This window comes from Mobula hypostoma, chromosome 11, assembly GCF_963921235.1.
Source record: "Mobula hypostoma chromosome 11, sMobHyp1.1, whole genome shotgun sequence".
NCBI lineage: Eukaryota > Metazoa > Chordata > Chondrichthyes > Myliobatiformes > Myliobatidae > Mobula > Mobula hypostoma.
The window spans coordinates 1529487-1556374 of record NC_086107.1 but is presented as its reverse complement, the minus strand read 5'-3'; the positions used below and the strand labels follow the sequence as shown (position 1 = coordinate 1556374).

General features: G+C 48.1%; 1 protein-coding gene across 4 annotated transcripts in view; it reads right to left on the bottom strand.

Annotated features, from left to right (window-relative positions):
- ampd3a (adenosine monophosphate deaminase 3a) overlaps window positions 1–26888 on the bottom strand; it is a 79545-nt gene that overhangs the window by 26831 nt on the left and 25826 nt on the right. For all 4 annotated transcript variants that reach the window (XM_063061557.1, XM_063061559.1, XM_063061558.1 and 1 more), the window contains exons 5-9: window positions 21769–21988; window positions 20145–20274; window positions 15459–15653; window positions 12160–12291; window positions 4625–4788 (exon numbers count right to left, since the gene is read on the bottom strand). In XM_063061557.1, coding sequence (XP_062917627.1) covers window positions 4625–4788; window positions 12160–12291; window positions 15459–15653; window positions 20145–20274; window positions 21769–21988 — 841 coding nt within the window. The remainder of the gene's footprint in view (window positions 1–4624; window positions 4789–12159; window positions 12292–15458; window positions 15654–20144; window positions 20275–21768; window positions 21989–26888) is intronic.

Sequence of the window (26888 nt, the reverse complement as noted above, 5' to 3'; positions counted from 1 at the left end):
GGGAGGGGTGGTACTGAGGGGGGTCACACTGTGGGAGGGGTGGTACTGAGGGAGGGTCACACTGTGGGAGGGGTGGTACTGAGTGGGGGGGTCACACTGGAAGGGGTGGTACTGAGTGGGGGGGTCACACTGTGGGAGGGGTGGTACTGAGGGAGGGTCACACTGTGGGAGGGGTGGTACTGAGGGGGGGTCACACTGTGGGAGGGGTGGTACTGAGGGAGGGTCACACTGTGGGAGGGGCGGTACTGAGTGGGGGGTCACACTGTGGGAGGGGTGGTACTGAGGGAGGGTCACACTGTGGGAGGGGTGGTACTGAGGGGGGGGGTCACACTGTGGGAGGGGTGGGACTGAGGGAGGATCACACTGTTTGGAGCTTTCTCTCCTAAAGTTGAAAATTTGCTGCAAGATTCCAAAGGACAGTTTTGGAGACTGCCAGAGGCTTTGGGAGTGTGGAATATCACCACAGCAGCAGAGGGTAACAGTTTCCTTTCCTGGAAGGATTCTGTTCGGTGAGGGTTTCGGTCCATGTCTCTTCGGTGCTAAGCAGTGGGTGTGGCTGGTGGATTGCCAAAGTTTCCCAGGAGCAGGGACGGATTTATTCCGTTTGTAACAGTGGAAAATCCCTCCCGGTTGGCGTGCCTAGCCCAGGGCGTCTGGGTGAAGAGGACTTTGGAGCAGCCGACGGAAGAATGGACTGGTTCGGGAAGATGCTACCATTCGCAGCTCTGAGGTTTTAACATCTTGCCTATCCAGTCCTTTCTTGCCCCCATCCCGTCTCGTTTGTGAACTGTTTCTTTCCGACCGCTGGGTGTAGACTGTGTAAAATCGAACTTTTGAATTCTGACTGCATCACAGCGGGCTGCAGCTCAAAATGTCGTATGCAGAGGCTGCGGGATCCAGTGTCACGAAGAGGAACATCCGATCAAATCACTGACTTTAGAGAACGCTGTACTGTGCTTAGTTCAGTCGGTAGGAAAGGCCATGGGGGAGACTGTTGGAGACTGTCAGGGCATCGTTGCAGTAGCGGATTTGAATGGATTTTCTATTTGAAGTCACCAAGGGGTGTGTTTTTGGCCCAAACTCAGGGGTTAAAGGAGGGGAGGATTTTTATGCAGGTGGAGCCAGTGTTGGCCCCCGTGCGGATGGTAATCCTCGGTGATGTCCCCTCACAAATCCCTGACAAGGCCCTATTCCCCTCTCTGTGCTCCACCGGTGAGGTGTAACCCAAAATAACCTCAGTGTGGTACAGGGCTGAGGTACCTCCTGAGGTTATGAGCTCCGTCTGCTTATGCAGCTGGAGTGGAGTGGGGATGCTGAGGGGCAGGTTCGGGTTTATTTTGAGGGCCATTACTATACCGTCCTGTGAACTACATTCCGCCCGAGACACCGTGCCTGTGCATATTCGGCAGAAGTGTCCGAACAGTCAGGCTGCCAACTCTGCCTCGGAGGCACAGGGTGATACGGCTGGACCTTCCCCCATTGACCTCCCTCCTCCTGTCCCTACCCCTGTGCCATTGGCTGTGGGAGTCCAGGACGGACATGGTGTGAATGATGTGAGGGCTGGGTTCAGGTGGCTGGCAGGAAGGTGAAGAAGGAGAAGCATTTGAAAACTTCTCCCCCGGAGAAAAATCAGGCTGTTCCTGTGAACCACGATCATTGAGTCCTGTGACTCCTGAAACCCAGCGAGAGCCTGGGGAGGGGAAACAGTGCTGAAGACTGAGGATGCCTCTGAAATGGAGCTCAGCGTGCCTCAGGGTATCTGTGGCCTGAAACAACGGAGGAATGTGTCTCTTGAGCCTGGACACCAGGGCCACAAGAGGAGGGAGGTTTATGGAGAACGTCTCCCAAAGCTGGAGGATAGCCCTGTTGTACCAGGGCCCTGCTGGGGTGGCATCTCCTGAAGATGTGTCCTCTGGGCTGGTAAGCAGCGGCACTGTAGAGGGGCCGTGTGGGGAGGTAGAATCAGAGAGCGCATTCCCCTGGGGGGGGGGGCTAAACCCTATTGAACAGGGGTCATCTGTGGGTACAGAGTCACCAGTGGGATTAGTTTCCAAGATGGCTGCCTCAGTTGAGGCTAGGCGCCCTGCTGGGGAGCGTCTAGTCCACGAGGGGAACTGGAGCAACCCTGGATTGTTGTCCCGTGCAGCTGGTCAGAGGAAGTGTGTCCCGGGGGGTTTGGAGGGAGGGGACTCTCCTGGTGCTGATTCCGCAGGGGGTGACAAGGGTGTGGAGGCTCATGTCCTGGCTGAGGGATTCTGGATCCAGGGATGGTGGGGTCTCCCTCTGTCACTGGCCCGGGGGCTGGGGTAGTGCCTGTGGTGGGTCTCCCATCAGGGCTACAGTGAGGAGTGAGGTAGTCATGTCGGGTGCAGACGATGACTGCTTGGAGGGTGACGAGAGTGCGGGATTGAGAGGGGGAAGAGGAGGCCTTTTTTGAGGCCGAGGTGGCAGACTTCCTTGACCCCAGCACCGTGTCACAGCCCACCTCTGTGGAGGAGATCTGACAGTTTGCGAGGGACTACTGGGGGAAACCTTGCAAGGCCCAGCTGGCCACAGAGTTGACCATTGAACTTCTCCGGGCCTTCTGGGACACCCTAGGGACTGATTATACAGGGGTACTGGGGAGAGAATGGCGACGGGTGAGATGCCCCTCTCTTGGTGCAGAGCAGTCGTGACCCTGATGACCAAGAAGAGGGATCTCCATAACCGGCGGAGTTGGTGCCCAGTATCCCTCCTCAGTGCGGAGTACCAGATCTTTGCCCAGGCAACGGCTAATCACTGGGCTCCGTGCTGGCTCAACTGGTCCACCCTGTCCGGTCCTACACGGTCCAACCGAGAGAATATCCACCTTGTCCAGGATCTGATCTGCCTGTGCCGGGAGACTGGTCTGTCGGTCACCTTTCTCTCTCTCTCGACCAAGAGAAGGCGTTTCTTGGTGGATTTTATGGCCTGCATCCAACTGCTGCGGAGTGCCTGGTGAAGGTGAATGGGTCCTTGACAGCACCTTTGTGCTTTGGGAGGGGGCTGCATCAGGATTGCCCCACGTCGGGACAGTTGTACTCAATCTGCATGGAGCCATTCCTGTGCCTTCTCCGAAGGAGGTTAACGGGTTTGGTTCTGTGCAAACCGGACATGGAGGTCGTCCTGTTGGCTTACATCAACATCCTCCTTATGGTCACCGACCCGGTTGACTTGCGGAGGATGCGAGACTGCTGGCAGGTCCCCTTGGCCGCGTCCTCTGCCGGGGTCAACTGGGAGAAGAGTGTGGGCCTCCTGATGGGTCAGTGGCAGGGGGGTTCCTTACCGGAGGGGTTGAGACCCTTTGCGTGGAGCACCACACACCTCCTCCACTTGGGAGTCTAACTGAGCTCGACGGAGGAGGCCTGGCCAGCGAACTGGCGGGATTTGGAGACAAAGATCTCTGCCTGGTGGGGCGCTGGTCAGACCTCCTTCACTGGTCGCCTCCATGATATGGTACCGACTGTCTACTTCAGTCCCGCCCACTGCTTTTGTCTCCAGGGACCCGAAGTGACTGATGGACAACTTCTGGGGCAATAGGAGGCGTTGGGTTTCTGCAACAGTCCTGAGTCTTCTGATTGCAGAGGGCGGCCAGTCATTGGTGTACGTGCACACCCAGCTGGTGGCTCTCCACCTCAGGACCCTGCAGAGACACCTGGACAGTGACCAGCCTCCGAGAGGGCATGGGCTGGTGACTCACTTTCTCCGCCGGGGACCCTGCAGAGACACCTGGACAGTGACCAGCTTCCGTGATGGCATGGGCTGGTGATGTATTTTCTTTGCCCCAATGGCCTGCAGGAGGACACGTGGCTTCCAGCAGCCAGCATCAGCCATGCCGCTTTGAGGGAACTGCCTCAGTTTTACTGAGAGCTATTGAGGATATGGGGTCTAGTCTCATCCAGACAGGGTGATCTACACTGGTGGGGTCCCCAGTGGAAGTCTCTCTATGCAGGGGTGCTTCCCCTGTACACTGAGGACCTGGGGTGGATGGTGTTACATCGGGCAGTACCGTACAACAGGTTTTTGAGCAGGTTCACTGACACCCCGTCCACCTGTCCATCCTGTGCCCGAGGGGAGTCAGTCTACAGCACTTATACGAAGTGTGAGAGGTTGCAGCCCCTGTCTGAGTGTCTGAAGGGGCTTCTGCTCAGGTTCTGGTTACACTTCAGCCCTGCACTCCTCACATACGGGCACCCAGTACGGTGGGGGGTGGATCGCACGGAGAACCTACTGGTGGGTTTGCTCCTGGGCCCGGACAAGGTGGCCATTTACGGGTCTAGGCGGCAGCAAGTTTAGGACTCTGCCTGGGCTGACTGCCTGCCCCTCTCCCAAGGATACTTCTTGGAAAGGGAGCACGTGGTCACAATGGATACAGTGGGGGCTTTCCAGGAATGGAGGGCCTCCCAAGGAATTGACGGTTTTATAGACAGTAATAATCACATTTTGATCTGAATTTATTCACTGTCTTGTAAATACCTAATGTTTGTACTTTGTATATGTTGTGTGTAAATAAACTTTTGGAGTTTTATATGTAGAAAAAGGGCAGTGTTGTCACGGAGATGGGGCTCCCCAATGTGACTGGAATTGCAGTGATTTCAGGACGTACTAAATGCGTGGAATCTGTATAATCCAGCGGACGTTGGGAGAGTAGACTTGGTGTTTAATGAACCACTTGGCCAGGTTACTCCACTCAGTCGCTGACCTTCCGTAGATCGAGAGCCGAGGCTCGGTGTACTGATACTTGCTCTCCTCCAGATCCCGGGAGACTTCCTGCCGGGAAAGTACAAACAGCAACGGCCCTTTATGTACTGATACAGCAGCAGTATTTCCACAGCATCTGACGCCGCCCCAAGATCCCACAGCGAGCAGCATGACAGCGATGAGATGGAGCCCCCACGCTATTACAGATCGCTTTGGTGTTTCTGTAAGGAAGTTTTTTCAGTGCTTCCCATGTGTGTGTGGGTTTCCTGCAGGTGCTCTGGCTTTCTCCCACAGTCCAAAGACGTATTGGTCAGTAGGTGAACTGGTCAGTGTAAATCGTCCTGTGATTAGGCTGGCGTTAAATAGCTGGGTTGCTGGACAGTGCGGCTCAGAGGGTTGGAAGGGCACTGTTCCCACTGTATCTCAATAAATGTATGCCCAACCAACCCATTTACACCTGCGTGTTCAACTAACCTACTTACATGCACATCTCGGGCCTGTGGGAGGAAACAGGAGCACACGGAGGAAACCCACATGGTCACGGGGAGAACACGCAAACGCCTTACAGGCAGCGTCGGGAATTGAACCTGGGTCACTGGCGCTGTAATAGTATTCTGCTGCCATGTTGTCCCTGAGGCCCTTTGGTCTCCCCAGGGATCTGAGGTCAATATTTACAGAGGCGTACTGCTTAAAAATAGTCCATGCTTACCAAGCTGCCTACAAGAGCCCAGCCCCATTCACATGCTTGGCATAAACCCTCTAATCATTTCCAATCTACATCCCTGCCCGAGTGTATTTTAAATATTGTAATTCTACTCACATGAACCACTTCCTGTGACAGCTCTTTCCGTCACCCATCACCTTCTGGGTGAAAAGTTGTGCCTCACGAATAAACTCCTCTCGGGTTTCCAGCTGGGTACGGTTATCGATTTTAACCAACATTTCGATGACAAACTCTGCCACCTCATCAGGGATGATCCCTAGGTATGTCTAGTCCTGAGCCCTATCCACACACCCGTGAGGAAGCTCAAATCACAGCTGATGGGGGTCAAAGATGGGACTCAGGAGGGCTGGCATTTACAGGATTCCCTGTGGATGCGGAGCAGTGTGTATCAGCCAGGGAAACCGGCATCAAGGAGACCAGGAGGTGTATCCGTTTGGGTTACCCAGAGAAATCGGCGGTAGCAGAACATTGCATTCGCAATGGCTGCAGACTGATTTCAATAGAAAATACAAACAACTCCTTTTTCAGTTGCCCATCAGCCCCCTTTTAAATTATTCTCCTCTCTCTGTAAAGCTGTGCCCTCCCCAACCCCGTGATAAGCCTGAGTCCATCAACTTTCCCAGTCTTCCTGTTGACCTACGTCACTGTCTTGGATCTTGCTGTGCATTGAGATTACCACAGAGGCCCGTGCAGAGCATACACTTTGTGGCCACGTTATTCGGTACAGGAATGGAACCCAGTCTGGCCCTCTGCTGCCGTAGCCCAAACACTTCAAGGTTCCACGTGTTGTGCATTCAAAATGCTCTTCTGCACACCACTGTTGTAACGTGCGATAATTTGAGTTACTGTCGCCTTCCTGCCAGCTTGAACCAGTCTGGCCATTCTCCTCTGACCTCTCTCATTAACAAGGTTTTTTTGCCCACAGACCTGCCACTTACTGGGGATGTTTTTTAAAAAAATTTTTCGCACCATTCTTTGTGAACTCTAAAGTCTGTTGTGCGTGAAAATACCAGGAGATCAGCAGTTTCTAAGATACTCAAACCACCCCGTCTGGCACCAACAATCATTCTGCAGTCAAAGTCACTCAGATCACATTTCTTCCCCATTCTGATGTCTGGTCTGAACAACAACTAAACCTCTTGACCATGTCTGCATGCTTTTATGCATTGAGTTGCTGCTACATGATTGGCTGATGAGATATTTGTGTTAATCAGCAGGTATACTGGTGTAAGTAAATACGTGGCCACTGAGTGGTATTTGCAGAATTTTCATTAACACACAGCCCACAGCGTTCATGTGCCAGACTGGTAGGTGCATGTCTGATTAACTGATGTTATTGAGGACAGGAGATCTCCCTTCCATGCCCGTGCAGTCTACAGGCTCAGAACGGCAGCGGACTCACGCCTGAGCCTTTGCACTGTGGGAAGTCAGTTCAGACACAGACACAGTGAGTGGCTGGGCACGGAGGAGGGCAGTAGAACAGAGGAATCGAGGAGTACAGATGCAGAATTCCTTGAATGTGCTGTCACAGGTAGATAGGCTCACAAAGAAAGCTTTTACCACATTGGCCTTCATAAATCAGAGTATAGGAGTTGGGATGCTATGTTGAAATTGAATAAGACGACAGTGAGGCCAAATTTGGAGCATTGCGTGCAGTTTTGGTCGCCCTACAGGAAAGATGTAAATAAGACTGCAAGAGTTCAGAGAAAATTGACAAGGATGTTGCCAGGACTTGAGGACCTGAGTTATCGGGAAAGATTGAATAGGTTCCGACTTTATTCCCTGGAGTGTAGAAAGTTGAGGGGAGATTTGATAGAGGTATACAAAATTATGAAGGTTATAGATAGGGTAGTTTCAGGCCTTCACACTGAGGTTGGGTGAGACAAGAATTAGAAGTCATGGGTTAAGTGTGAAAGGTGAAATGTTTAAGGGGAGCATGGGGGGGATTTCTTCACTCAGAGGGTGGTGGGAATGTGAAACGAGCTGCCAGCAGAACTGGTGGATACAAGGTCAATTCAACACTTGAGAAGTTTGGATAGGTACATGGATGGGAGGGTTATGGAGGGCTGTGGTCAAAATGCGGGTCTATGGGACTAGTTCAGTATGGACTAGATGGGCTGAAAGGCCTGTGGTGCTCTATGCCTGTGTGACTCAGCAAGCCCATGCGTTGTGGAGAAGTAAGTCACCACCACCTCACAGGACCAATAGCTCAGATTCACCCCATAACATAGCTGTCACATTTCTGTCCATGTCAGAGGTGACAAACAAAATAATAATAACTTTATTAACTGAGTTCTTTTCATACAGAGGGTGCAGTTCAAAGTGCTTTACAAAGGGATAAAGTGCAAACATGAAAATAAAAGACAAAAAGATGTTAGTTAAAAGCAAAGTTAAATAAATAGGTTTTGATCTGGTGTTCAAAAGTGTCAAATCACAAACAAGAAGAGAGAATCTGAAGAATGTGGAAATCCAAACACACACAACATGCTGGAGGAACTCAGCACCAGGCAGCATCTCTGGAAAGGAGTAAACACTCGATGTTTTGGGCTGAGACCCTTCATCAAGACCGGAGAAGAGTCTCGACCCAAAACGTCAACTGTACTCTTTTCCGTAGCTGCTGCCTGGCCTGCTGAGTTCCTCCAGCATGTTGTGTGTGTTATTTATAAGTGTCAACTGAGTCTGCATCCGTTCCAGTTTTAGGTATTGAATTCCGAGCTGTAGGAGTGTAGTAAAAAGAAGTTGGCCTGACAATTATCTTTTGAGGGAGACAGTTTCAATTTCAGAGACCTGAAAGCTCAAGCAGGATTATACGACCATACGACAGGAGCAGAATTAGGCCACCTGGCCCATCGAGTCTGCTCCGCCATTCAATCATGGCTGCTCCTTCTTTTCTATCTCCTCCTCAACTCCAGTTCCCGGCCTTCTCCCCGTAACCTTTGATACCGTGTCCAGTCAAGAACCTATCAATCTCTGCCTTAAATACACCCAATGACCTGGCCTCCACAGCTGTATGTGGTAACAAATTCCACAAATTCACCACCCTTTGGTCTAAGGAATTTCTCCACATCTCTGTTTTGAAAGGGTGCCTCTCTATCCTGAGGCTGGGCCCTCTTGTCCTAGACTCTTCCAACATGGGAAACATCCTTTCCACATCTACTCTGTCTAGGCCTTTCAACATTCAAACGGTTTCAGTGAGATCCCCCCTCGTCCTTCTGAATTCCAGCGAGTACAGACTCAGAGCCATCAAACGTTCCTTGAATGACAACCCTTTCATTCCTGGAATCATCCTTGTGAACTTCCTCTGGACCCTCTCTAATGCCAGCACATCTTTTCTAAGATGAGGAGCCCAAAACTGTTCACAATACTGAAGGTGAGGCCACAGCAGTGAATAAACAAGAACGTAGCTGTGATGTATGCTGGTCCCAGAGCATTGACAGCAACAAAGCAGATAAGGTACTGGACCTTTCAGAGAAAATATAGAAACATTGAAAACCTACAGCACAATACAGGCCTTTCAGCCCACAATGCTGTGCTGAACATGTACTTACTTCAGAAATTACCAAGGGTTACCATGGCCCTCTATTTTTCTAAGCTCCATGTACCTATTTAGGAGTCTCTTAAAGACCCTATCGTATCCGCCTCCACCACAGTCACTGGCTGCCCATTCCACGCACTCACCACTCTCTGCATAAAAAACTTACCCCTGACATCTCCTCTGCACCTACTTCCAAGCACCTTAAAACTGTGCCCTCTCACGTTAGCCATTTCAGCCCTGGGAAAAAGCCTCTGACTATCCACACAATCAATACCTATCATAGTCATACTTTATTGATCCTGGGGGAAACTGGTTTTCGTTCGTTACAGTTGCACCATAAATAATAAATAGTAATAGAACCATAAATAGCTAAATAGTAATATGTAAATTATGCCAGTAAATTATGAAATAAGTCCAGGACCAGCCTATTGGCTCAGGGTGTCTGACCCTCCAGGGGAGGAGTTGTAAAGTTTGATGGCCACAGGCAGGAATGACTTCCTATGACGCTCTGTGTTGCATCTCGGTGGAATGAGTCTCTGGCTGAATGTACTCCTGTGACCAACCAGTACATTATGTAGTGGATAGGAGACATTGTCCAAGATGGCATGCAACTTAGACAGCATCCTCTTTTCAGACACCACCGTGAGAGAGTCCAGTTCCATCCCCACAATATCACTGGCCTAACAAATGAGTTTGTTGATTCTGTTGGTGTCTGCTACCCTGATGTCTGCTATCATCATCTTATACACCTCTATCAGGTCACCTCTCATCCTCCATCGCTCCAAGGAGAAAGGGCTGAGTTCACGCAACCTATTCTCATAAGACATGCTCCCCAATCCAGGCAACATCCTTGTAAATCTCCTCTGCACCCTTTCTATAGTTTCCACGTCCTTCCTGTAGTGAGGTGACCAGAACTGAGCACGGTACTCCAAGTGGGGTCTGACCAGGGTCCTATATAGCTGCAACATTACCTCTTGGCTCCTAAACTCAATCCCACAGTTGATGAAGGCCAATACACCGTATGCTTTCTTAACCACAGAGTCAACCTGCGCAGCAGTTTTGAGTGTCCTATGGACTCGGAACCCAAGATCAATCCCATCCTCCACACTGCCAAGAGTCTTACCATTAATACTATATTCTGCCATCATATTTGTCCTACCAAAATGAACCACCACACACTTATCTGGGTTGAACTCCATCTGCCACTTCTCAGCCCAGTTTTGCATCCTATCTATGTCCCGCTGTAACCTCTGACAGCCCTCCACACTATCCACAACACCTCCAACCTTAGTGTCATTAGCAAATTTACTAACCCATCCAGGCCATTTATAAAAGTCATGAAGAGAAGGGGTCCCAGACAGATCCCTGAGGCAAACCACTGGTCACCGACCTCCATGTAGAATATGACCCATCTACAACCACACTTTGCCTTCTATGGGCAAGCCAGTTCTGGATCCACAAAGCAAGGTCCCTTGGGATTCCATGCTTCCTTACTTTCTCAATAAGCCTTTCATGGGGTACCTTATCAAATGCCTTGCTGAAATCCATATACACTACATCTACTGCTCTTCCTTCATCAATGTGTTTAGTCACATCCTCAAAAAATTCAATCAGGCTTGGAAGGCATGACCTGCCTTTGACAAAGCCATGCTGATTATTCCTAATCATATTATGCATCTCCAAATGTTCATAAATACTGCCTCACAGGATCTTCTCCATCAACTTACCAACCACTGAGGTAAAACTCACTGGTCTATAATTTCCCGGGCTATCTCTACTCCCTTTCTTGAATAAGTGAAAAATATCTGCAACCCTCCAATCCTCCAGAACCTCTCCCATTCCCATTGATGATGCAAAGATCATTGCCAGAGGCTCAGCAATCTCCTCCCTCGCCTCCCACAGTAGCCTGGGGTATATCTCATTTGGTCCCAGTGACTTATCCAACTTGATGGTTTCCAAAAGCTCCTGCACATCCTCTTTCTTAATGTCTATGCTCAAGTTTTCAATCCGTTGTAAGTCATCCCTACAATCGCCAAGATCCTTTTCCATAGTGAATACTGAAGCAAAGTATTCATTAAGTACCTCTGCTGTCTCCCCCGGTTCCATACACACTTTTCCACTGTCACACTTGATTGGTCCTATTCTCTCTCATCTTATCCTCTTGCTCTTCACATACTTGTAGAATGCCTTGGGGTTTTCCATAACCCTGCTCACCAAGGCCTTCTCATGGCCCCTTCTGGCTCTCCTAATTTCATTCTTAAGCTCCTTCCTGCTAACCTCATAATCTCCTAGATCTCTATCATCACCTAGTTTTGTGAACCTTTCGTAAGCTTTTCTTTTCTTCTTGACTGGATTTTCAACAGCCTTTGTACACCATGGTTCCTGTACCCTACCAACCTTTCCCTATCTCACTGGAACGTACCTATGCAGAACTCCACGCAAATATCCCCTAAACATCTGCCACGTTTCTGCCGTATATCTCCCTGAGAACATCTGTTCCCAATTTATGCTTCCAAGTTCCTGCCTGATAGCTTCATATCTCTCCTAACTCCAATTAAACACTTTCCTAACTTGTCTGTTCCTATCCCTCTCCAATGCTATGGTAAATGGGATAGAATTATGATCACTATCTCCAAAATGCTCTCCCACCGAGAGATCTGACACCTGATCAGGTTCATTTCCCAATACCAGATTAAGTACAGCCTCTCCTCTTGTAGGCTTATCTACATAATGTGTCAGGAAACCTTCCTGAACACACCTAACAAACTCCACCCCATCTAAACCCCTTGCTCTGGGGCAATCAATATTGGGGAAATTAAAATTTCCCACCACGACGACCCTGTTATTATTACAGCTTTCCAGAATCTGTCTCCCCATCTGCTCCTCGATGTTCCTGTTACTACTGGGTGGTCTATAAAAAACACCCAGTAGAGTTATTGACCCCTTCCTATTTCTAACTTCCACCCACAGAGACTCCGTAGATAACCCCTCCATGACGTTCACCTTTCCTGCAGCCGTGACACTATCTCTGATCAACAGTGCCACGCCCCCACCTCTTTTGCCTCCCTCCCTGTCCCTTCCTGGCTCCTTTCTGGATATAGGAGGGCAGTTTCACATTGATGGGGTGAGTAAAGTGTACAACAGATTACCTCACTGCGTAGGCCATGACTTACTCACACACCTTGATGATGCGGGCAAAGTACTCTCCCTGGATATAGTTGTCTGTCTTCAGGTAGAGATCCCGCAGCTCGCTGGCACCCACCGGGTTGTATTTTGCGTTAAATTTGTCAAATCGGTGAAAAGTTTGACGACCCTAAAAGGAAGATTAATTTTTCCAAATGAGATTTCTCAGCGTTTGGCATAGAGGAGCGCGAGGTCATGATGCAGCTATTCAGACCATCAGTTCGACCACACGACAGTCTGTACAACACACAGATGGAAGGGTGTGGCACCTGTCCCCGCCACAGGATTGAGGTCAGTGGGATTCCATTTCTGTGGGAACAGGATCGAGGTCAGTGGGACTCTGTTCGTGTGCGAACAGGATCGAGGTCAGTGGGATTCCGTTTCTGTGGGAACAGGATCGAGGTCAGTGGGATTCCGTTTCTGTGGGAACAAGATCGAGGTCAGCGGGATTCCGTTTCTGTGGGAACAAGATCGAGGTCAGCGGGATTCCGTTTCTGTGGGAACAGGATCGAGGTCAGTGGGATTCCGTTTCTGTGGGAACAGGATCGAGGTCAGTGGGACTCTGTTCGTGTGCGAACAGGATCGAGGTCAGTGGGATTCCGTTTCTGTGGGAACAGGATCGAGGTCAGTGGGACTCCATTCGTGTGGGAACAGGATCGAGGTCAGTGGGATTCCGTTTCTGTGGGAACAGGATCGAGGTCAGTGGGACTCTGTTCGTGTGGGAACAGGATCGAGGTCAGTGGGATTCCGTTCGTGTGCGAACAGGATCGAAGTCAGTGGGACTCCGTTTGTGTGGGAACAGGATCGAGGTCAGTGGGACTCCGTTCGTGTGGGAACAGGATCAGGGTCAGTGGGATTCCGTTTCTGTGGGAACAGGATCGAGGTCAGTGGGACTCTGTTCGTGTGGGAACAGGATCGAGGTCAGTGGGATTCCGTTTCTGTGGGAACAGGATCGAGGTCAGTGGGACTCCGTTCGTGTGGGAACAGGATCGAACAGGATCAGGGTCAGTGGGATTCCGTTTCTGTGGGAACAGGATCGAGGTCAGTGGGACTCTGTTCGTGTGGGAACAGGATCGAGGTCAGTGGGACTCTGTTCGTGTGGGAACAGGATCGAGGTCAGTGGGACTCTGTTGCTGTGGGAACAGGATCGAGGTCAGTGGGACTCTGTTGCTGTGGGAACAGGATCGAGGTCAGTGGGACTCTGTTGCTGTGGGAACAGGATCGAGGTCAGTGGGACTCTGTGCGTGTGGGACAAGATCGAGGTCTGTGGGACTCTGTTCGCATGGGAACAGGATCGAGGTCTGTGGGACTCCATTCGTGTGGGAACAGGATCGAGGTCAGTGGGACTCCGTTCGTGTCGGAACAGGATCGAAGTCAGTGGGACTCCGTTCGTGTGCGAACAGGATCGAACAGGATTGAGGTCAGTGGGATTCCGTTTCTGTGGGAACTGGATCGAGGTCAGTGGGACTCTGTTCGTGTGGGAACAGGATCGATGTCAGCGGGACTCTGTGTGGGAACAGGATCGAGGTCAGCGGGACTCTGTGTGGGAACAGGATCGAGGTCAGTGGGACTCTGTTCGTGTGCGAACAGGATTGAACAGGATTGAGGTCAGTGGGATTCTGTTTCTGTGGGAACAGGATCGAAGTCAGTGGGACTCCATTCGTGTGGGAACAGGATCGAGGTCAGTGGGACTCCGTTCGTGTGGGAACAGGATCGAGGTCAGTGGGACTCCGTTCGTGTGGGAACAGGATCGAGGTCAGTGGGACTCCGTTCGTGTGGGAACAGGATTGAGGTCAGTGGGACTCCGTTCGTGTGGGAACAGGATCGAGGTCAGTGGGACTCTGTTCGTGTGGGAACAGGATCGAGGTCAGTGGGACTCCGTTTGTGTGGGAACAGGAGCAAGTCATTCAGTCCATCAGGTGGTCACATACAACATGGAGTCAGAATCAGAATCAGGTTTAATATCACCGGCATATGTTGTGAAACTATAAATTACAGTAAGAAATATGCACAAAAAATAAATGAAGTAGGTAGCACAGAAGGTGAGCAGAACAATGTGAGGTCGTGTTCATGGGTTTATTGTCCATTCAGTAACGAGGACAGCCAATTCTTATAACCTACTCTAAGATGATTCTAACCCTTCCCTCCCAAGTAACCCTCCTTTTTTCTATCATTCATGTGCCTATTTAAAAGTTTATTCAATATCCCAAATGAATCTACCCCCACCACTCCCCATACAGCACACTCCACTCAACTCTCACTCTCTGTGTAGAAAACCTACCTCTGACACCACCCCTGCATACTTTCCTCCAATCACCTTAAAATTATGCCCCCTTGCATTACCTATGCCACTATGGGAAATAAAAGTCTCTGGTCGTCCACTCGATTGATGCCTCTTATCATCTTGTACACCTCTATCAAGACACCTCTCATCCTCCTTCGCTCCAAAGCATCCTCCTTCGCTCCAAAGAGAAAAGCCCCAACTCACTCAACCTATCCTCATAAGACATGCCCTCACATCCAGGCAGCACCCTGGTAAGTCTCCTCTGCACCCTCACTGAAGCTTCCACATCCTCCCTATAAGTCTACTCAGGCTGTGGTGGACCCATAGTTTAAACGCAACTTCACACTGCCCCTCCTTCAGCCCTACAGCTCATTTCCCTTTCGCCATAACTTACTGAAGCCTGCAGTGAGGGAGCCCAGACCCTACCTCACCGGCCCGGGGGCAGCTCACACACCTTCTTGAGGGGCAGGGAGGGGTGCTCAATGAGTATGTAGATCTGGCATGTCACCGAAAGCTCTGACAAGCTTCTATAGATGTGCAGTGGAGAGGATCCTGACCAGTTGCATCATGGCCTGGTCTGGAAACACCAATTCCAGGAATGGAAAAGGCTACAGAAAGTAGTGGATGCAGCCCCATCCTTCACAGGCAAAGCCCTCTGCATCAGTGAGCACATCTACAGAAAGTGAGGCCATGCTCTCTTCTCAGACTGGTTTTTGGTTGAATTAATATCAGCTATATTCACCTTCCTCCAGAATACTCCCTAACAGCAAGCCTCAGAGGCATCAACCCCATCCGGGAGTGAACCTCATTCCCATTTACAGTACTGTGCAGAAGTCTTTGACACACTGGCTAGATATATGTGCCTAAGACTTTTGCACAGTACTGCACCTTGATAATAAATTTACTCGGAACTGCAAAATGCTGGTCTGGTACTGACCCCATCTTTAGCAGAGCACAGCAATGCCACAGGGAAGTGCCAGCGGTAACTGTGAACAGATGAACAGTAGACTCACCGCATGCACATCCAGCGAATCGACGGTGAGGTCGTAGGGATCCATATTGAGGCTGGCAAAAAGCTGGCGGAGGGTCAGCCTGTGCCCCTTCCTCTCCAGGACCACCCTGTCCGCCTCCTTTTTGTTGGTCTGCTGGATAAACCTGAGCAGGTGTTTCTGACTCATGCACGCTGCCGCGTGGATGTGGGTGTCCACCTGGGACAGAAGCAGACACAGTCAATACTCCCCGGACGCAGGACATTAACACAGCAACCCTGCTCCGACCATGGGTGAACCCAGACGGGAGCAAGATCCTCACAAAAGTGATCAGGTGCATTTCCATAACACTGGGGACTTAAGCTCACAATCCATTCCCGGGAAATTCAAGTTTAGTGTCATCCGACTGCACATAGGAGGGGTGTTTGATAAGTTTGTGGCCTAAGCTAGAAGTTGTCAATTTTAGAAAACCTAGCACATTTATTTTTCAAAATAGTCCCCACCTATATTTACACACTTAGTCCAGCGGTTGTGGAGCATACGGATCTTGGACCTCCAGAAAGTGTCCACAGCAGGGGTGATTGATAAGTTCGTGGCCCTGAGTAGAAGGAGATGAGTTATACAGCTCTCGTTACATGCACGTGCAGTTCAACTCTTTGAGTGATTATGCAGAAAGTTTGAAGTTAATAACTCATCTCCTTCTACCTTAGCCCACGAACTTATCAATCACCCCTGATGTGTTATTAACTTCAAACTTTCTGCATAATCACGCAAAGAGTTGAACTGCACGTGCGTGTAACGAGAGCTGTATAACTCATCTCCTTCGACCTTAGGCCACGAACATATCAGTCACCCCTGCTGTGGACACTTTCTGGAGCTCCAAGATCCGTATGCTCCATGACCGCTGGACTAAGTGTGTAAATGTAGGAGGGGACTATGTTGAAAAATAAATGTGATAGGTTTTCTAAAATTGACTCCTTCTACCTTAGGCCACAAATCTATCAATCACCCCTCATACATACAACCAAATGAAACAACATTCCTCCGGACCACAGACACTCAAAATACCTCTCTACAACCAAATGAAACAACATTCCTCTGGACCACGGTCACCCACAATACATATATACAACCCAAAAAACGTCCCTCTGGACCACGGTCACCCACAATACATATATACAACCCAACGAAACAACGTTCCTCTGGACCACGGTCACCCACAATACATATATACAACCCAACGAAACAACATTCCTCTGGACCACGGTCACCCACAATACATATATACAACCCAAAAAACGTCCCTCTGGACCACGGTCACCCACAATACATATATACAACCCAACGAAACAACGTTCCTCTGGACCACGGTCACCCACAATACATATATACAACCCAAAAAACAACGTCCCTCTGGACCAGGGTCACCCACAATACATATATACAACCCAACGAAACAACGTTCCTCTGGACCACAGCCACCCACAATACATATATACAACCCAACAAATCAATGTTCCTCTGGACCACGGTGACCCACAATATATATAGTGGCATGCAAAAGTTTGGGCACCCATAAGACCATAAGATATAGGAGCAGAAGTAGGCCATTTGGCCCATCGAGTCTGCTCCGCCATTCAATCATGGACTGATCCAATTCTTCTAGTCATACCCTTTGATACCCTGGCTAATCAAGAACCTATCTATCTCTGCCTTAAATACACCCAATGACTTGGCCTCCACAGCTGCTCATGGCAACAAATTCCACAGATCTACCACTCTCTGACTAAAATAATTTCTCCACATCTCCTGGTCAAAATTTCTGTTACTGTGAATAGTTAAGTGAGTAGAAGATGAACTAATCTCTACAATCAATAAAGTTAAAGATGAAGCATTCTTTTCAAAATTTTAAGCAAGGTTAGTGTATTATTTTTGTTTTGTACAACTTTAGAGTGGAAAAAAAGGAAAGGAGCACCATGCAAAAGTTTGGGCACCCCAAGAGATTTGAGCTCTCAGATAACTTTTACCAAGGTCTCAGACCTTAATTAGCTTGTCAGGGCTATGGCTTGTTCACAGTCATCATTAGGAAAGGTCAGGTGATGCAAATTTCAAAGCTTTATAAATAAACTCCTCAAACCTTGTCCCAACAATCAGCAGCCATGGGCTCCTCTAAACAGCTCTCTAGCACTCTGAAAATTAAAATAAATGATGCCCACAAAGCAGGAGAAGGCTATAAGATAGCAAAGTATTTTCAGGTAGCCGTTTCCTCAGTTCATAATGTAATTAAGAAATGGCTGTTAACAGGAACGGTGGAGGTCAAGTGGAGGTCTGGAAGACCAGGAAAACTTTCCGAGAGAACTGCTTTTGGGATTGCTGGAAAGGCAAATCAAAACCCCTGTTTGACTGCAAAAGACCTTCAGGAAGATTTAGCAGACTCTGGAGTGGTGGTGCACTGTTCTACTGTGCAGTGACACCTGCACAAATATGACCTTCATGGAAGAGTCATCAGAAGAAAACCTTTCCTGCAACCTCACCACAAAATTCAGCGTCAGAAGTTTGCAAAGGAACATCTAAACAAGCCTGATGCATTTTGGAAACAAGTCCTGTGGACTGATGAAGTTAAAATAGAACTTTTTGGCCGCAATGAGCAAAGGTATGTTTGGAGACAAAAGGGTGCAGAATTTCAATGAAAAGAACCCCTCTCCAACTGTTAAGCACGGGGGTGGATCAATCATGCTTTGGGCTTGCGTTGCAGCCAGTGGCACGGGGAACATTTCACTGGTAGAGGGAAGAATGAATTCAATTAAATAACAGCAAATTCTGGAAGCAAACATCACACCGTCTGTAAAAAAGCTGACGATGAAAAGAGGATGGCTTCTACAACAGGATAATGATCCTAAACACACCTCAAAATCCACAATGGACTACCTCAAGAGTCACAAGCTGAAGGTTTTGCCATGGCCCTCACAGTCCCTCAACCCAAACATCATCAAAAATCTGTGGATAGAACTCAAAAGAGCAGAGCATGCAAGATGGCCCAAGAATCTCACAGAACTAGAAGCCTTTTGCAAGGAAGAATGGATGAAAATCCCCAAAACAAGAATTGAAAGACACTTAGCTGGCTACAGAAAGCATTTACAAGTTGTGACATTTGCCAAAGAGGGTGTTACTAAGTACTGTCATGCAGGGTGCCCAAACTTTTGCTTCAGGCCCTTTTCTTTTTTTATTTTGAAACTGCAAAAGATGGAAATCAAAAAATAATCTTGCTTAAAACATTAAAGAAATGTGTCATCTTTAATTTATGCCTTTTGGAAATCAGGTCATCTTTTCCTCGCTTAGCTATTCACAGTAACAGATATTTTGACCAGGGGTGCCCAAATATTTGCATGCCACTGTATATACAACCTAACAAAATGACGTTCCTCTGGACCACAGTCACCCACAATACAGATATACAACCCAACGAAACAACGTTCCTCTGGACCACAGTCACCCACAATACATATATACAACCCAACGAAACAACGTTCCTCTGGACCACGGTCACCCACAATACATATATACAACCCAAGGAAACAACATTCCTCTGGACCACAGTCACCCACAATACATATATACAACCCAACGAAACAACGTTCCTCTGGACCACGGTCACCCACAATACATATATACAACCCAAGGAAACAACATTCCTCTGGACCACAGTCACCCACAATACATATATACAACCCAATGAAACAACGTTCCTCTGGACCACGTGCACCGATAAAGCACATGTCATCCACAGCACATAAAACATTACCACAAGTTAATAAAATATAATTCGAAATTCATGCTCACTATCCTAGTGATGGGATCTCAGTGGTGGCAGGGTATTCTTTTGTCTCCCAGCCTAAGGGAGGAAGCTGTTACCCAGTCTGACAGTCCGAGTCCTGATGCTCCTGTACCTCCTCCCTGACTGTAGTGGGTCAGTCAGAGACATTGTGGGACGGGTGGTCCGGATCCTCAACAATGTTTTGGGCCCTTTGTCTCCAACACTCTCAGTAAATGTTACAAATGGGGGGGTCCTCTCAGGGAGGGTGGAGGAGATCCCATTGATCCTCCCAGGGAGGGTGGGGGGAGATGCCGGTGATCCTCTCAGGGAGGGTGGGGGCGATCCCAGTGATCCTCTCAGGGAGGTTGAGGGAGATCCCAGTGATCCCCTTGGTGGATTTTTCTGGAAAAACCAGTACATTACCATGGCAACCCTGCTCCAACTGTTGACAACCCAACAGAGCAGCATCATCTCTGAATGTTGTCAGTTACATTTTAATAGCACCTGGGGACATCCACCTCACAACCTGTAGCTGAGAATTTCAATCTAACCCGACCCTCCCACATAACCGCTATGCTATTGCGGTCTCTAACTCCACACGCTTTCAGCCAGAGTTTCTCATAGCACTACTGAAACTGCACTCGGCCACAGACTGCTGGTTAGTGACTGGCACTGGCCGACGGGTTCAGCCAGTGGCCAGTGGCCGATGTGGTCAGGTGTTCTCAGCCAATGATAGTAACCAGTCCCAAACACTACCAATGAGTTCAGCCTGTGATGGTGACCAGTCACTAACCCTGTCCAGTGAGCTTAGCCAGTTATGGTGACCAACCCTGTCCAGAGAGCTCAGCCAGTGCCCAGTGACTGCCCTCAGCTGCGTTGGTGACTTGCTCCCTCACCTTGCGGACGTTGTAGAAGTCGCGGTGTGGCACCCCCTTCAGCTCCCTCAGCTCCGCCATCTCGTTCAGCATCTCATGCAGGTAGAACTTGGAGCCCAGGAAGTTCAGCCTCCGGTGGCAGTAGGTTTTCCTGTGGGACAAACCATAAGATCAGGAGGCATAGGAACAGAATCAGGCCATTCGGCCCATAAAGTCTGCTCTGCTATTCCATCATGGCTGATCTATAATCCCTCTCAACCCCATTCTCCTGCCTTCTCCCAAAACCTTTGGTACCCTGACTAATCAAGAATTTATCAACCTCTGCTTTAAATATACCCAATGACTTGGCCTCCACAGCTGCCTGTGTCAATGAATTCCACAGATTCACCACCCTCTGGTTAGAGAAATTCCTCCTCATCTCTGATCTAAAAAGTCGTCACTCTATTCTGGGGCTGTGTCCTCTGGTCCTAGACTTTTCCACTATAGGAAACTTCCTCTCCACATCCACTCTGTCTAGGCCATTCAATATTCTATAGGTTTCAATCAGATTCCCTTTCATTCATCCAAACACCAGCAAGTACAGGCCCAGAGTCATCAAACAATCCTCTCTCATTCCTGAAATAATTCTCGGGAACCTCCTCTGGACTCTCTCGAATACCACCACATTTTTTCTGAGATAAGAGGCCCAAAACAGCTCACAATACTCCAAGTTCGGTCAGACCAGTGCCTTATAAAGTTTCAGCATTACATTCTTGCTTTTATATTCTAGCCCTCTCAAAATGAATGCTAACATGCATCTGCCTTCCTCACCACCTATTCAATCTGCAAGTTAAACTTTCGGGAATCCTGCACGAGCACTCCCACATCCCTTTGCACCTCTGATTTTTCAATTTGCTCACGAGTTAGAAAACAGTCTACACCCGTACTGCTTCTACCAAAGGACATGACTATACACTTCCCTACACTGTATGCCATACAAGAAAATGAATCTCAGGGTAACTGATGGTGACATGGGGTTTATGTAAATTTACTTTGAACTTTGATCTGCCACTTCTTTGCCCATTCTCCTAATGTCTGAATCCTTCTGCAAATTCCCTGCTTCCTCAACATTACCTGCCCCTCCACCTACCACTGTATTGTCTGCAAAATGGCCACAAGACCATCAATTCTGTCATGCAAATCATTGACATATGACTTAAAAAGCAGTCCCAATACAGACTGCTGCGGAACATCACGCATCACCTGCAGCTGACCAGAAAAGGCCCCCTTTATTCCCACTCTTTGCCTCCTGCCTATCAGCCAATCTTTTAACCATGCCAGTATCTTTCCTGTAATACCATGGGCACATCTTGTTAAGCAGCCTCATGTGTGGCACCTTCCCAAAGGCCTTCTGAAAATCCAAGTGAACAATATCGAACTGACTCTCCTTTGACCACCCCGCTGTTATTTCTTCAAAGAATCCAACAGCTTTGTCAAGCAAGATTTATCCTTAAGGAAACCATGGTGACTTTGGCCTATTTTATCATATGCCTTCAAGTACCACAAAATCACACTCTTAACAATGGTAATTAATCCTTAATAATATCCCCGTATGTGTGACAACTAATTCCAGTTCGAATTCCATCTTTGTGGAGACATGACTTACGTGGGGCCATCAGCGATGAGGGCAAGGATGTGGCTCAGGTCCAGGGTGAAGGTCTCAAGGTCAGGGTAGGGGAGACCTTTGGGTTCATCCTGTTCCATCATCTCCTTATTCTCATAAACAAAAATCACACCTTCCTTCATCTTTGCCACATACTCCAAGTTCTCTGGAGCACTGCTCAGATCATAGGGATCCTCACCATCTCTGGGGGCAGAGTAGAAGCCTGGGGAGAGGAGAACAAAGTGGTTAGACCTTCGCACAGTTTGCCAGTTCACACACCAACACCGCATCCTTTCACAAAGTCATTTCCAACCTCTGGACCCCAGGACTTCCGAGTTTCCGGACACCAGGTCCATCGAGATCTCCCGTCTCCATCCAGGGTCTGGCTGGTTCGAGGGGCGGCCTGATCTGAGTGTGAGAGGATTTTACCAAAGGCAGAAAATGTGTTTTTTAAAGACTGCAGGTGCTGGCAATCTGAAATAAAAACAGAACTTGATAGAGATCTTATAGAAACATATAAAATTATGAAAGGGATAGTTAAGATAGGGGCAGGAAAGTTGTTTCCACTGGTAGGTGAGACTAGAACTAGGGAACACAGCCTCAAGATTCAAGAGAGTAAATTTAGGACAGACAGAGATGGGGAAGAACTGCTTTTCCCAAATGGTGGTGAATCTGTGGAATTCTCTGCCCAGTGAAGCAGCAGAAAGCACCTCAGTAAATATATTGAAAACAAGGATGGATAGGTTTTTACATTGTAGGGGAATTAAGGGTTATGGGGAAAAGGCAGGTAGGTGGAGATTAGTCCATTTCCATTCGTCCTTTTAGAACAGAGATGAGGAGGAATTTCCTTAGCCAGACAGTGGTGAATCTAAGGAATTCATTGCCATAAATAGTTGTGGAAGCTAAGTTGTTATGTATATTTAAGGCAGAGGTTGATAGATTCTTGACAGACTCTATTCTGATACTGTGTCTTAGACTCTCCCACCATAGGGAACATCCTCTCCACATCCACTCTATCCAGGCCTTTCACCATTTGATGGGTTTCAACGAGGTCACCCCTCATTCTTCTGAATTCCAGTGAATACAGGCCCAGAGCCATAAGTGCTCTTCATAAGTCAAACCATGATCCTGGATCATTTTTATGAACCTCCTTTGAACCCTCTCCTGTTTCAGCACATCCTTTCGAAGATAAGAGGCCCAAACCCACTCACAATACTGCAAGTGAGGCCTCACCAGTGGTTTATAAAGTATCAACATTACATCCTTGCTTTTATATTCTAGTCCTCTTGAAATGGATGCTAATATCACATTTGCCTCCTCACCACAGACTCGACCTGCAAATTAACCTTTAGAGAATCCTGCACAAGGACTCCCAAGTCCCTTTGCACCTCAGTTTTTTGTATTTTCTGTCCAATTGGAAAATCGTTGACCCTTTCATTTCTTCTACTAAAGTGTATGACCATACTTAGGCATCCGTTAGTCTTGCGAGACCATGGATCTGCGGCTGGAAAGTCTTCACTCTCCAGGGCGCAGGCCTGGGCAAGTTTGTATGGAAGACCAGCAGTTGCCTATGCTGCAAGTCTCCCTTCTCCATGAGAAACTGGGGAATTATAGACCGGTTAGCCTAACGTCGGTGGTGGGGAAACTGCTGGAGTCAGTTATCAAGGATGTGATAACAGCACATTTGGAAAGCGGTGAAATCATCGGACAAAGTCAGCATGGATTTGTGAAAGGAAAATCATGTCTGACGAATCTCATAGAATTTTTTGAGGATGTAACTAGTAGAGTGGATAGGGGAGAACCAGTGGATGTGGTATATTTGGATTTTCAAAAGGCTTTTGACAAGGTCCCACACAGGAGATTAGTGTGCAAACTTAAAGCACACGGTATTGGGGGTAGGGTATTGATGTGGATGGAGAATTGGTTAGCAGACAGGAAGCAAAGAGTGGGAATAAACGGGACCTTTTCAGAATGGCAAGCGGTGACTAGTGGGGTACCGCAAGGCTCAGTGCTGGGACCCCAGTTGTTTACAATATATATTAATGACTTGGATGAGGGAATTAAATGCAGCATCTCCAAGTTTGCGGATGACACGAAGCTGGGTGGCAGTGTTAGCTGTGAGGAGGATGCTAAGAGGATGCAGGGTGACTTGGATAGGTTGGGTGAGTGGGCAAATTCATGGCAGATGCAATTTAATGTGGATAAATGTGAAGTTATCCACTTTGGTGGCAAAAACAGGAAAACAGATTATTATCTGAATGGTGGCCGATTAGGAAAAGGGGAGGTGCAACGAGACCTGGGTGTCATTATACACCAGTCATTGAAAGTGGGCATGCAGGTACAGCAGGTGGTGAAAAAGGCGAATGGTATGCTGGCATTTATAGCGAGAGGATTCGAGTACAGGAGCAGGGAGGTACTACTGCAGTTGTACAAGGCCTTGGTGAGACCACACCCGGAGTATTGTGTGCAGTTTTGGTCCCCTAATCTGAGGAAAGACATCCTTGCCGTAGAGGGAGTACAAGGAAGGTTCACCAGATTGATTCCTGGGATGGCAGGACTTTCATATGAAGAAAGACTGGATGAACTAGGTTTATACTCGTTGGAATTTAGAAGATTGAGGGGGGATCTGATTGAAACGTATCAAATCCTAAAGGGATTGGACAGGCTAGATGCAGGAAGATTGTTCCCGATGTTGGGGAAGTCCAGAACAAGGGGCCACAGTTTGAGGATAAAGGGGAAGCCTTTTAGGACCGAGATTAGAAAAAACTTCTTCACACAGAGTGGTGAATCTGTGGAATTCTCTGCCACAGGAAACAGTTGAGGCCAGTTTATTGGCTATATTTAAGAGGGAGTTCGATATGGCCCTTGTGGCTACGGGGATCAGGGGGTATGGAGGGAAGGCTGGGACGGGGTTCTGAGTTGGATGATCAGCCATGATCATAATAAATGGCGGTGCAGGCTCGAAGGGCCGAATGGCCTACTCCTGCACCTATTTTCTATGTTTCTATGACACCAATGTTGTCCAAGGGAAAGGCATTAGGACCCATACAGCTTGGCTCCAGTGTCGTCGCAGAGCAATGTGTGGTTAAGTGCCTTGCTCAAGGACACAACACGTTCCCTCGGCTGGAGCTCGAAATCACGACCTTCAGGTCATTAGTCCAATGCCTTATCCACTTGGCCACATGCCCACAATCATGACCATACACTTCCTAACATTATATTCCATCTGCCACTTCTTTGCCCATTTTCCTAATCTGTCTAAGTCCTTCTGTAGCCTCTCTACTTTCTCAAAACTACCTGCCACTCCTCCTATCTTCATTTTCATCTGCAAACTTCTCCAGAAAAGGATCCCTCTACTTTACTTTATTGTCACCAAACAATTGATACTAGAGCGTAGAATCATCACAGCGATATTTGATTCTCCGCTTCGCACTCCCTGGAGTACAAATAGATAGTAGTTATTAAAAATTTAAATTATAAATCATAAATAGAAATTAGAAAAGGGAAAGTAAGGTAGTGCAAAAAAACCGAGAGGCAGGTCCAGATATTTGGAGGGTACGGCCCAGATTCCCCTTCATTCCCCTTTGTTGCCTCCTGCCAATCAGCCACTGCTTTATCGATGCTAAAAGCTTTCCTGTAATGGGCTCGTAGCTTGTTAAGCAGCCTCATATGTGGCATCTTGTCAAAGGCCTTCTGAAAATCCAAGTACACAACATCCACTGATTCTCCTTTGTCTATCCTGCTTGTTATTTCTTCAAAGAATTCCAACAGTTTTGTCAAGCAGGATTTTCCCTTGAGGAAACTATGCTGACAACAGCCTATTTTATCATATGCCTCCAAGTACCCTGAGATCTCATCCCTGATAATCGACTCCAACATCTTCCCAACCACTGAGTTCAGCATACTTTCTTTCCTTCTGCCTCTCTCCCTTCAAAGAGTACTGTTTACTAATTACCTGTGCTACGCACTACACATATTTTGAATTATGTTTTATTAATCTATTTGTGGTAATATTTTGTTTTCTGTCCTCTGTATTCTTAAGGTTGTCATGGTTGGAGGGGTAGGGTGGTAATGGGGGTAAGCTCACACTACTTATTAAATATTCCCATTGATGTGTGTCTCAAATAACCTCTGAGAACCAAGTCCAGCTCCTGTCCTTCACGTGTGGCTTAGCTCCTAAGGCTGGCAGAACAGTTTCTACTGATGGGAGAAGGAGCCAAGATGGGTTACTGGTGCCTTAAAACCAGTCACTTCAGGCAGATGGGGCTCATCAGCCGTGGTTGGCAGCTTATCTAGGAGAAAAGCTCTGATCTCAAACCTCTACTGCCTTATGGCTCTACCCACTCATGGGGAAGGCTTTGGGAGGAAACCCCGAGGAAAACTCTGGAGCTGGAGTCCCTGAGGCAATCCTACATTGAGTTCAACGCTGACTGGGAACTCCTGCGATGCTGCTGGTGTCAAATTGTATTGGTCTGTGCTGTTCCTTCGGATTCATCATCTGTGTGGAGAGGAGGAGCCTTCTGCATGGGCAACAGCTTACTCTCAATATTGTATTCCCCTGGATTGTATATCACGTAGAGATCCAGGCTCAGCTGCAACTAATGGAAAGCCTCATGTACTGTATGTGTTGTGTGTGATAGATGGTCCGTGGTCCAGAGGAACGTTGTTTTGTTGGGTTGTATATATGTATTGTGGGTGACCGTGGTCCAGAGGAACGTTGTTTCGTTGGGTTGTATGTATGTACTGTGGGTGACCGTGGTCCAGAGGAACGTTGTTTTTTTGGGTTGTATATATGTATTGTGGGTGACCGTGGTCCAGAAGAACGTTGTTTCATTGGGTTGTATATATGTATTGTGGGTGACCGTGGTCCAGAGGAACGTTGTTTTTTTGGGTTGTATAATGTATTGTGGGTGACCGTGGTCCAGAGGAACGTTGTTTCGTTGGGTTGTATGTATGTACTGTGGGTGACCGTGGTCCAGAGGAATGTTGTTTTTTGGGTTGTATATATGTATTGTGGGTGACCATGGTCCAGAGGAACGTTGTTTTTTGGGTTGTATATATGTATTGTGGGTGACCGTGGTCCAGAGGAACGTTGTTTTTTTGGGTTGTATATATGTATTGTG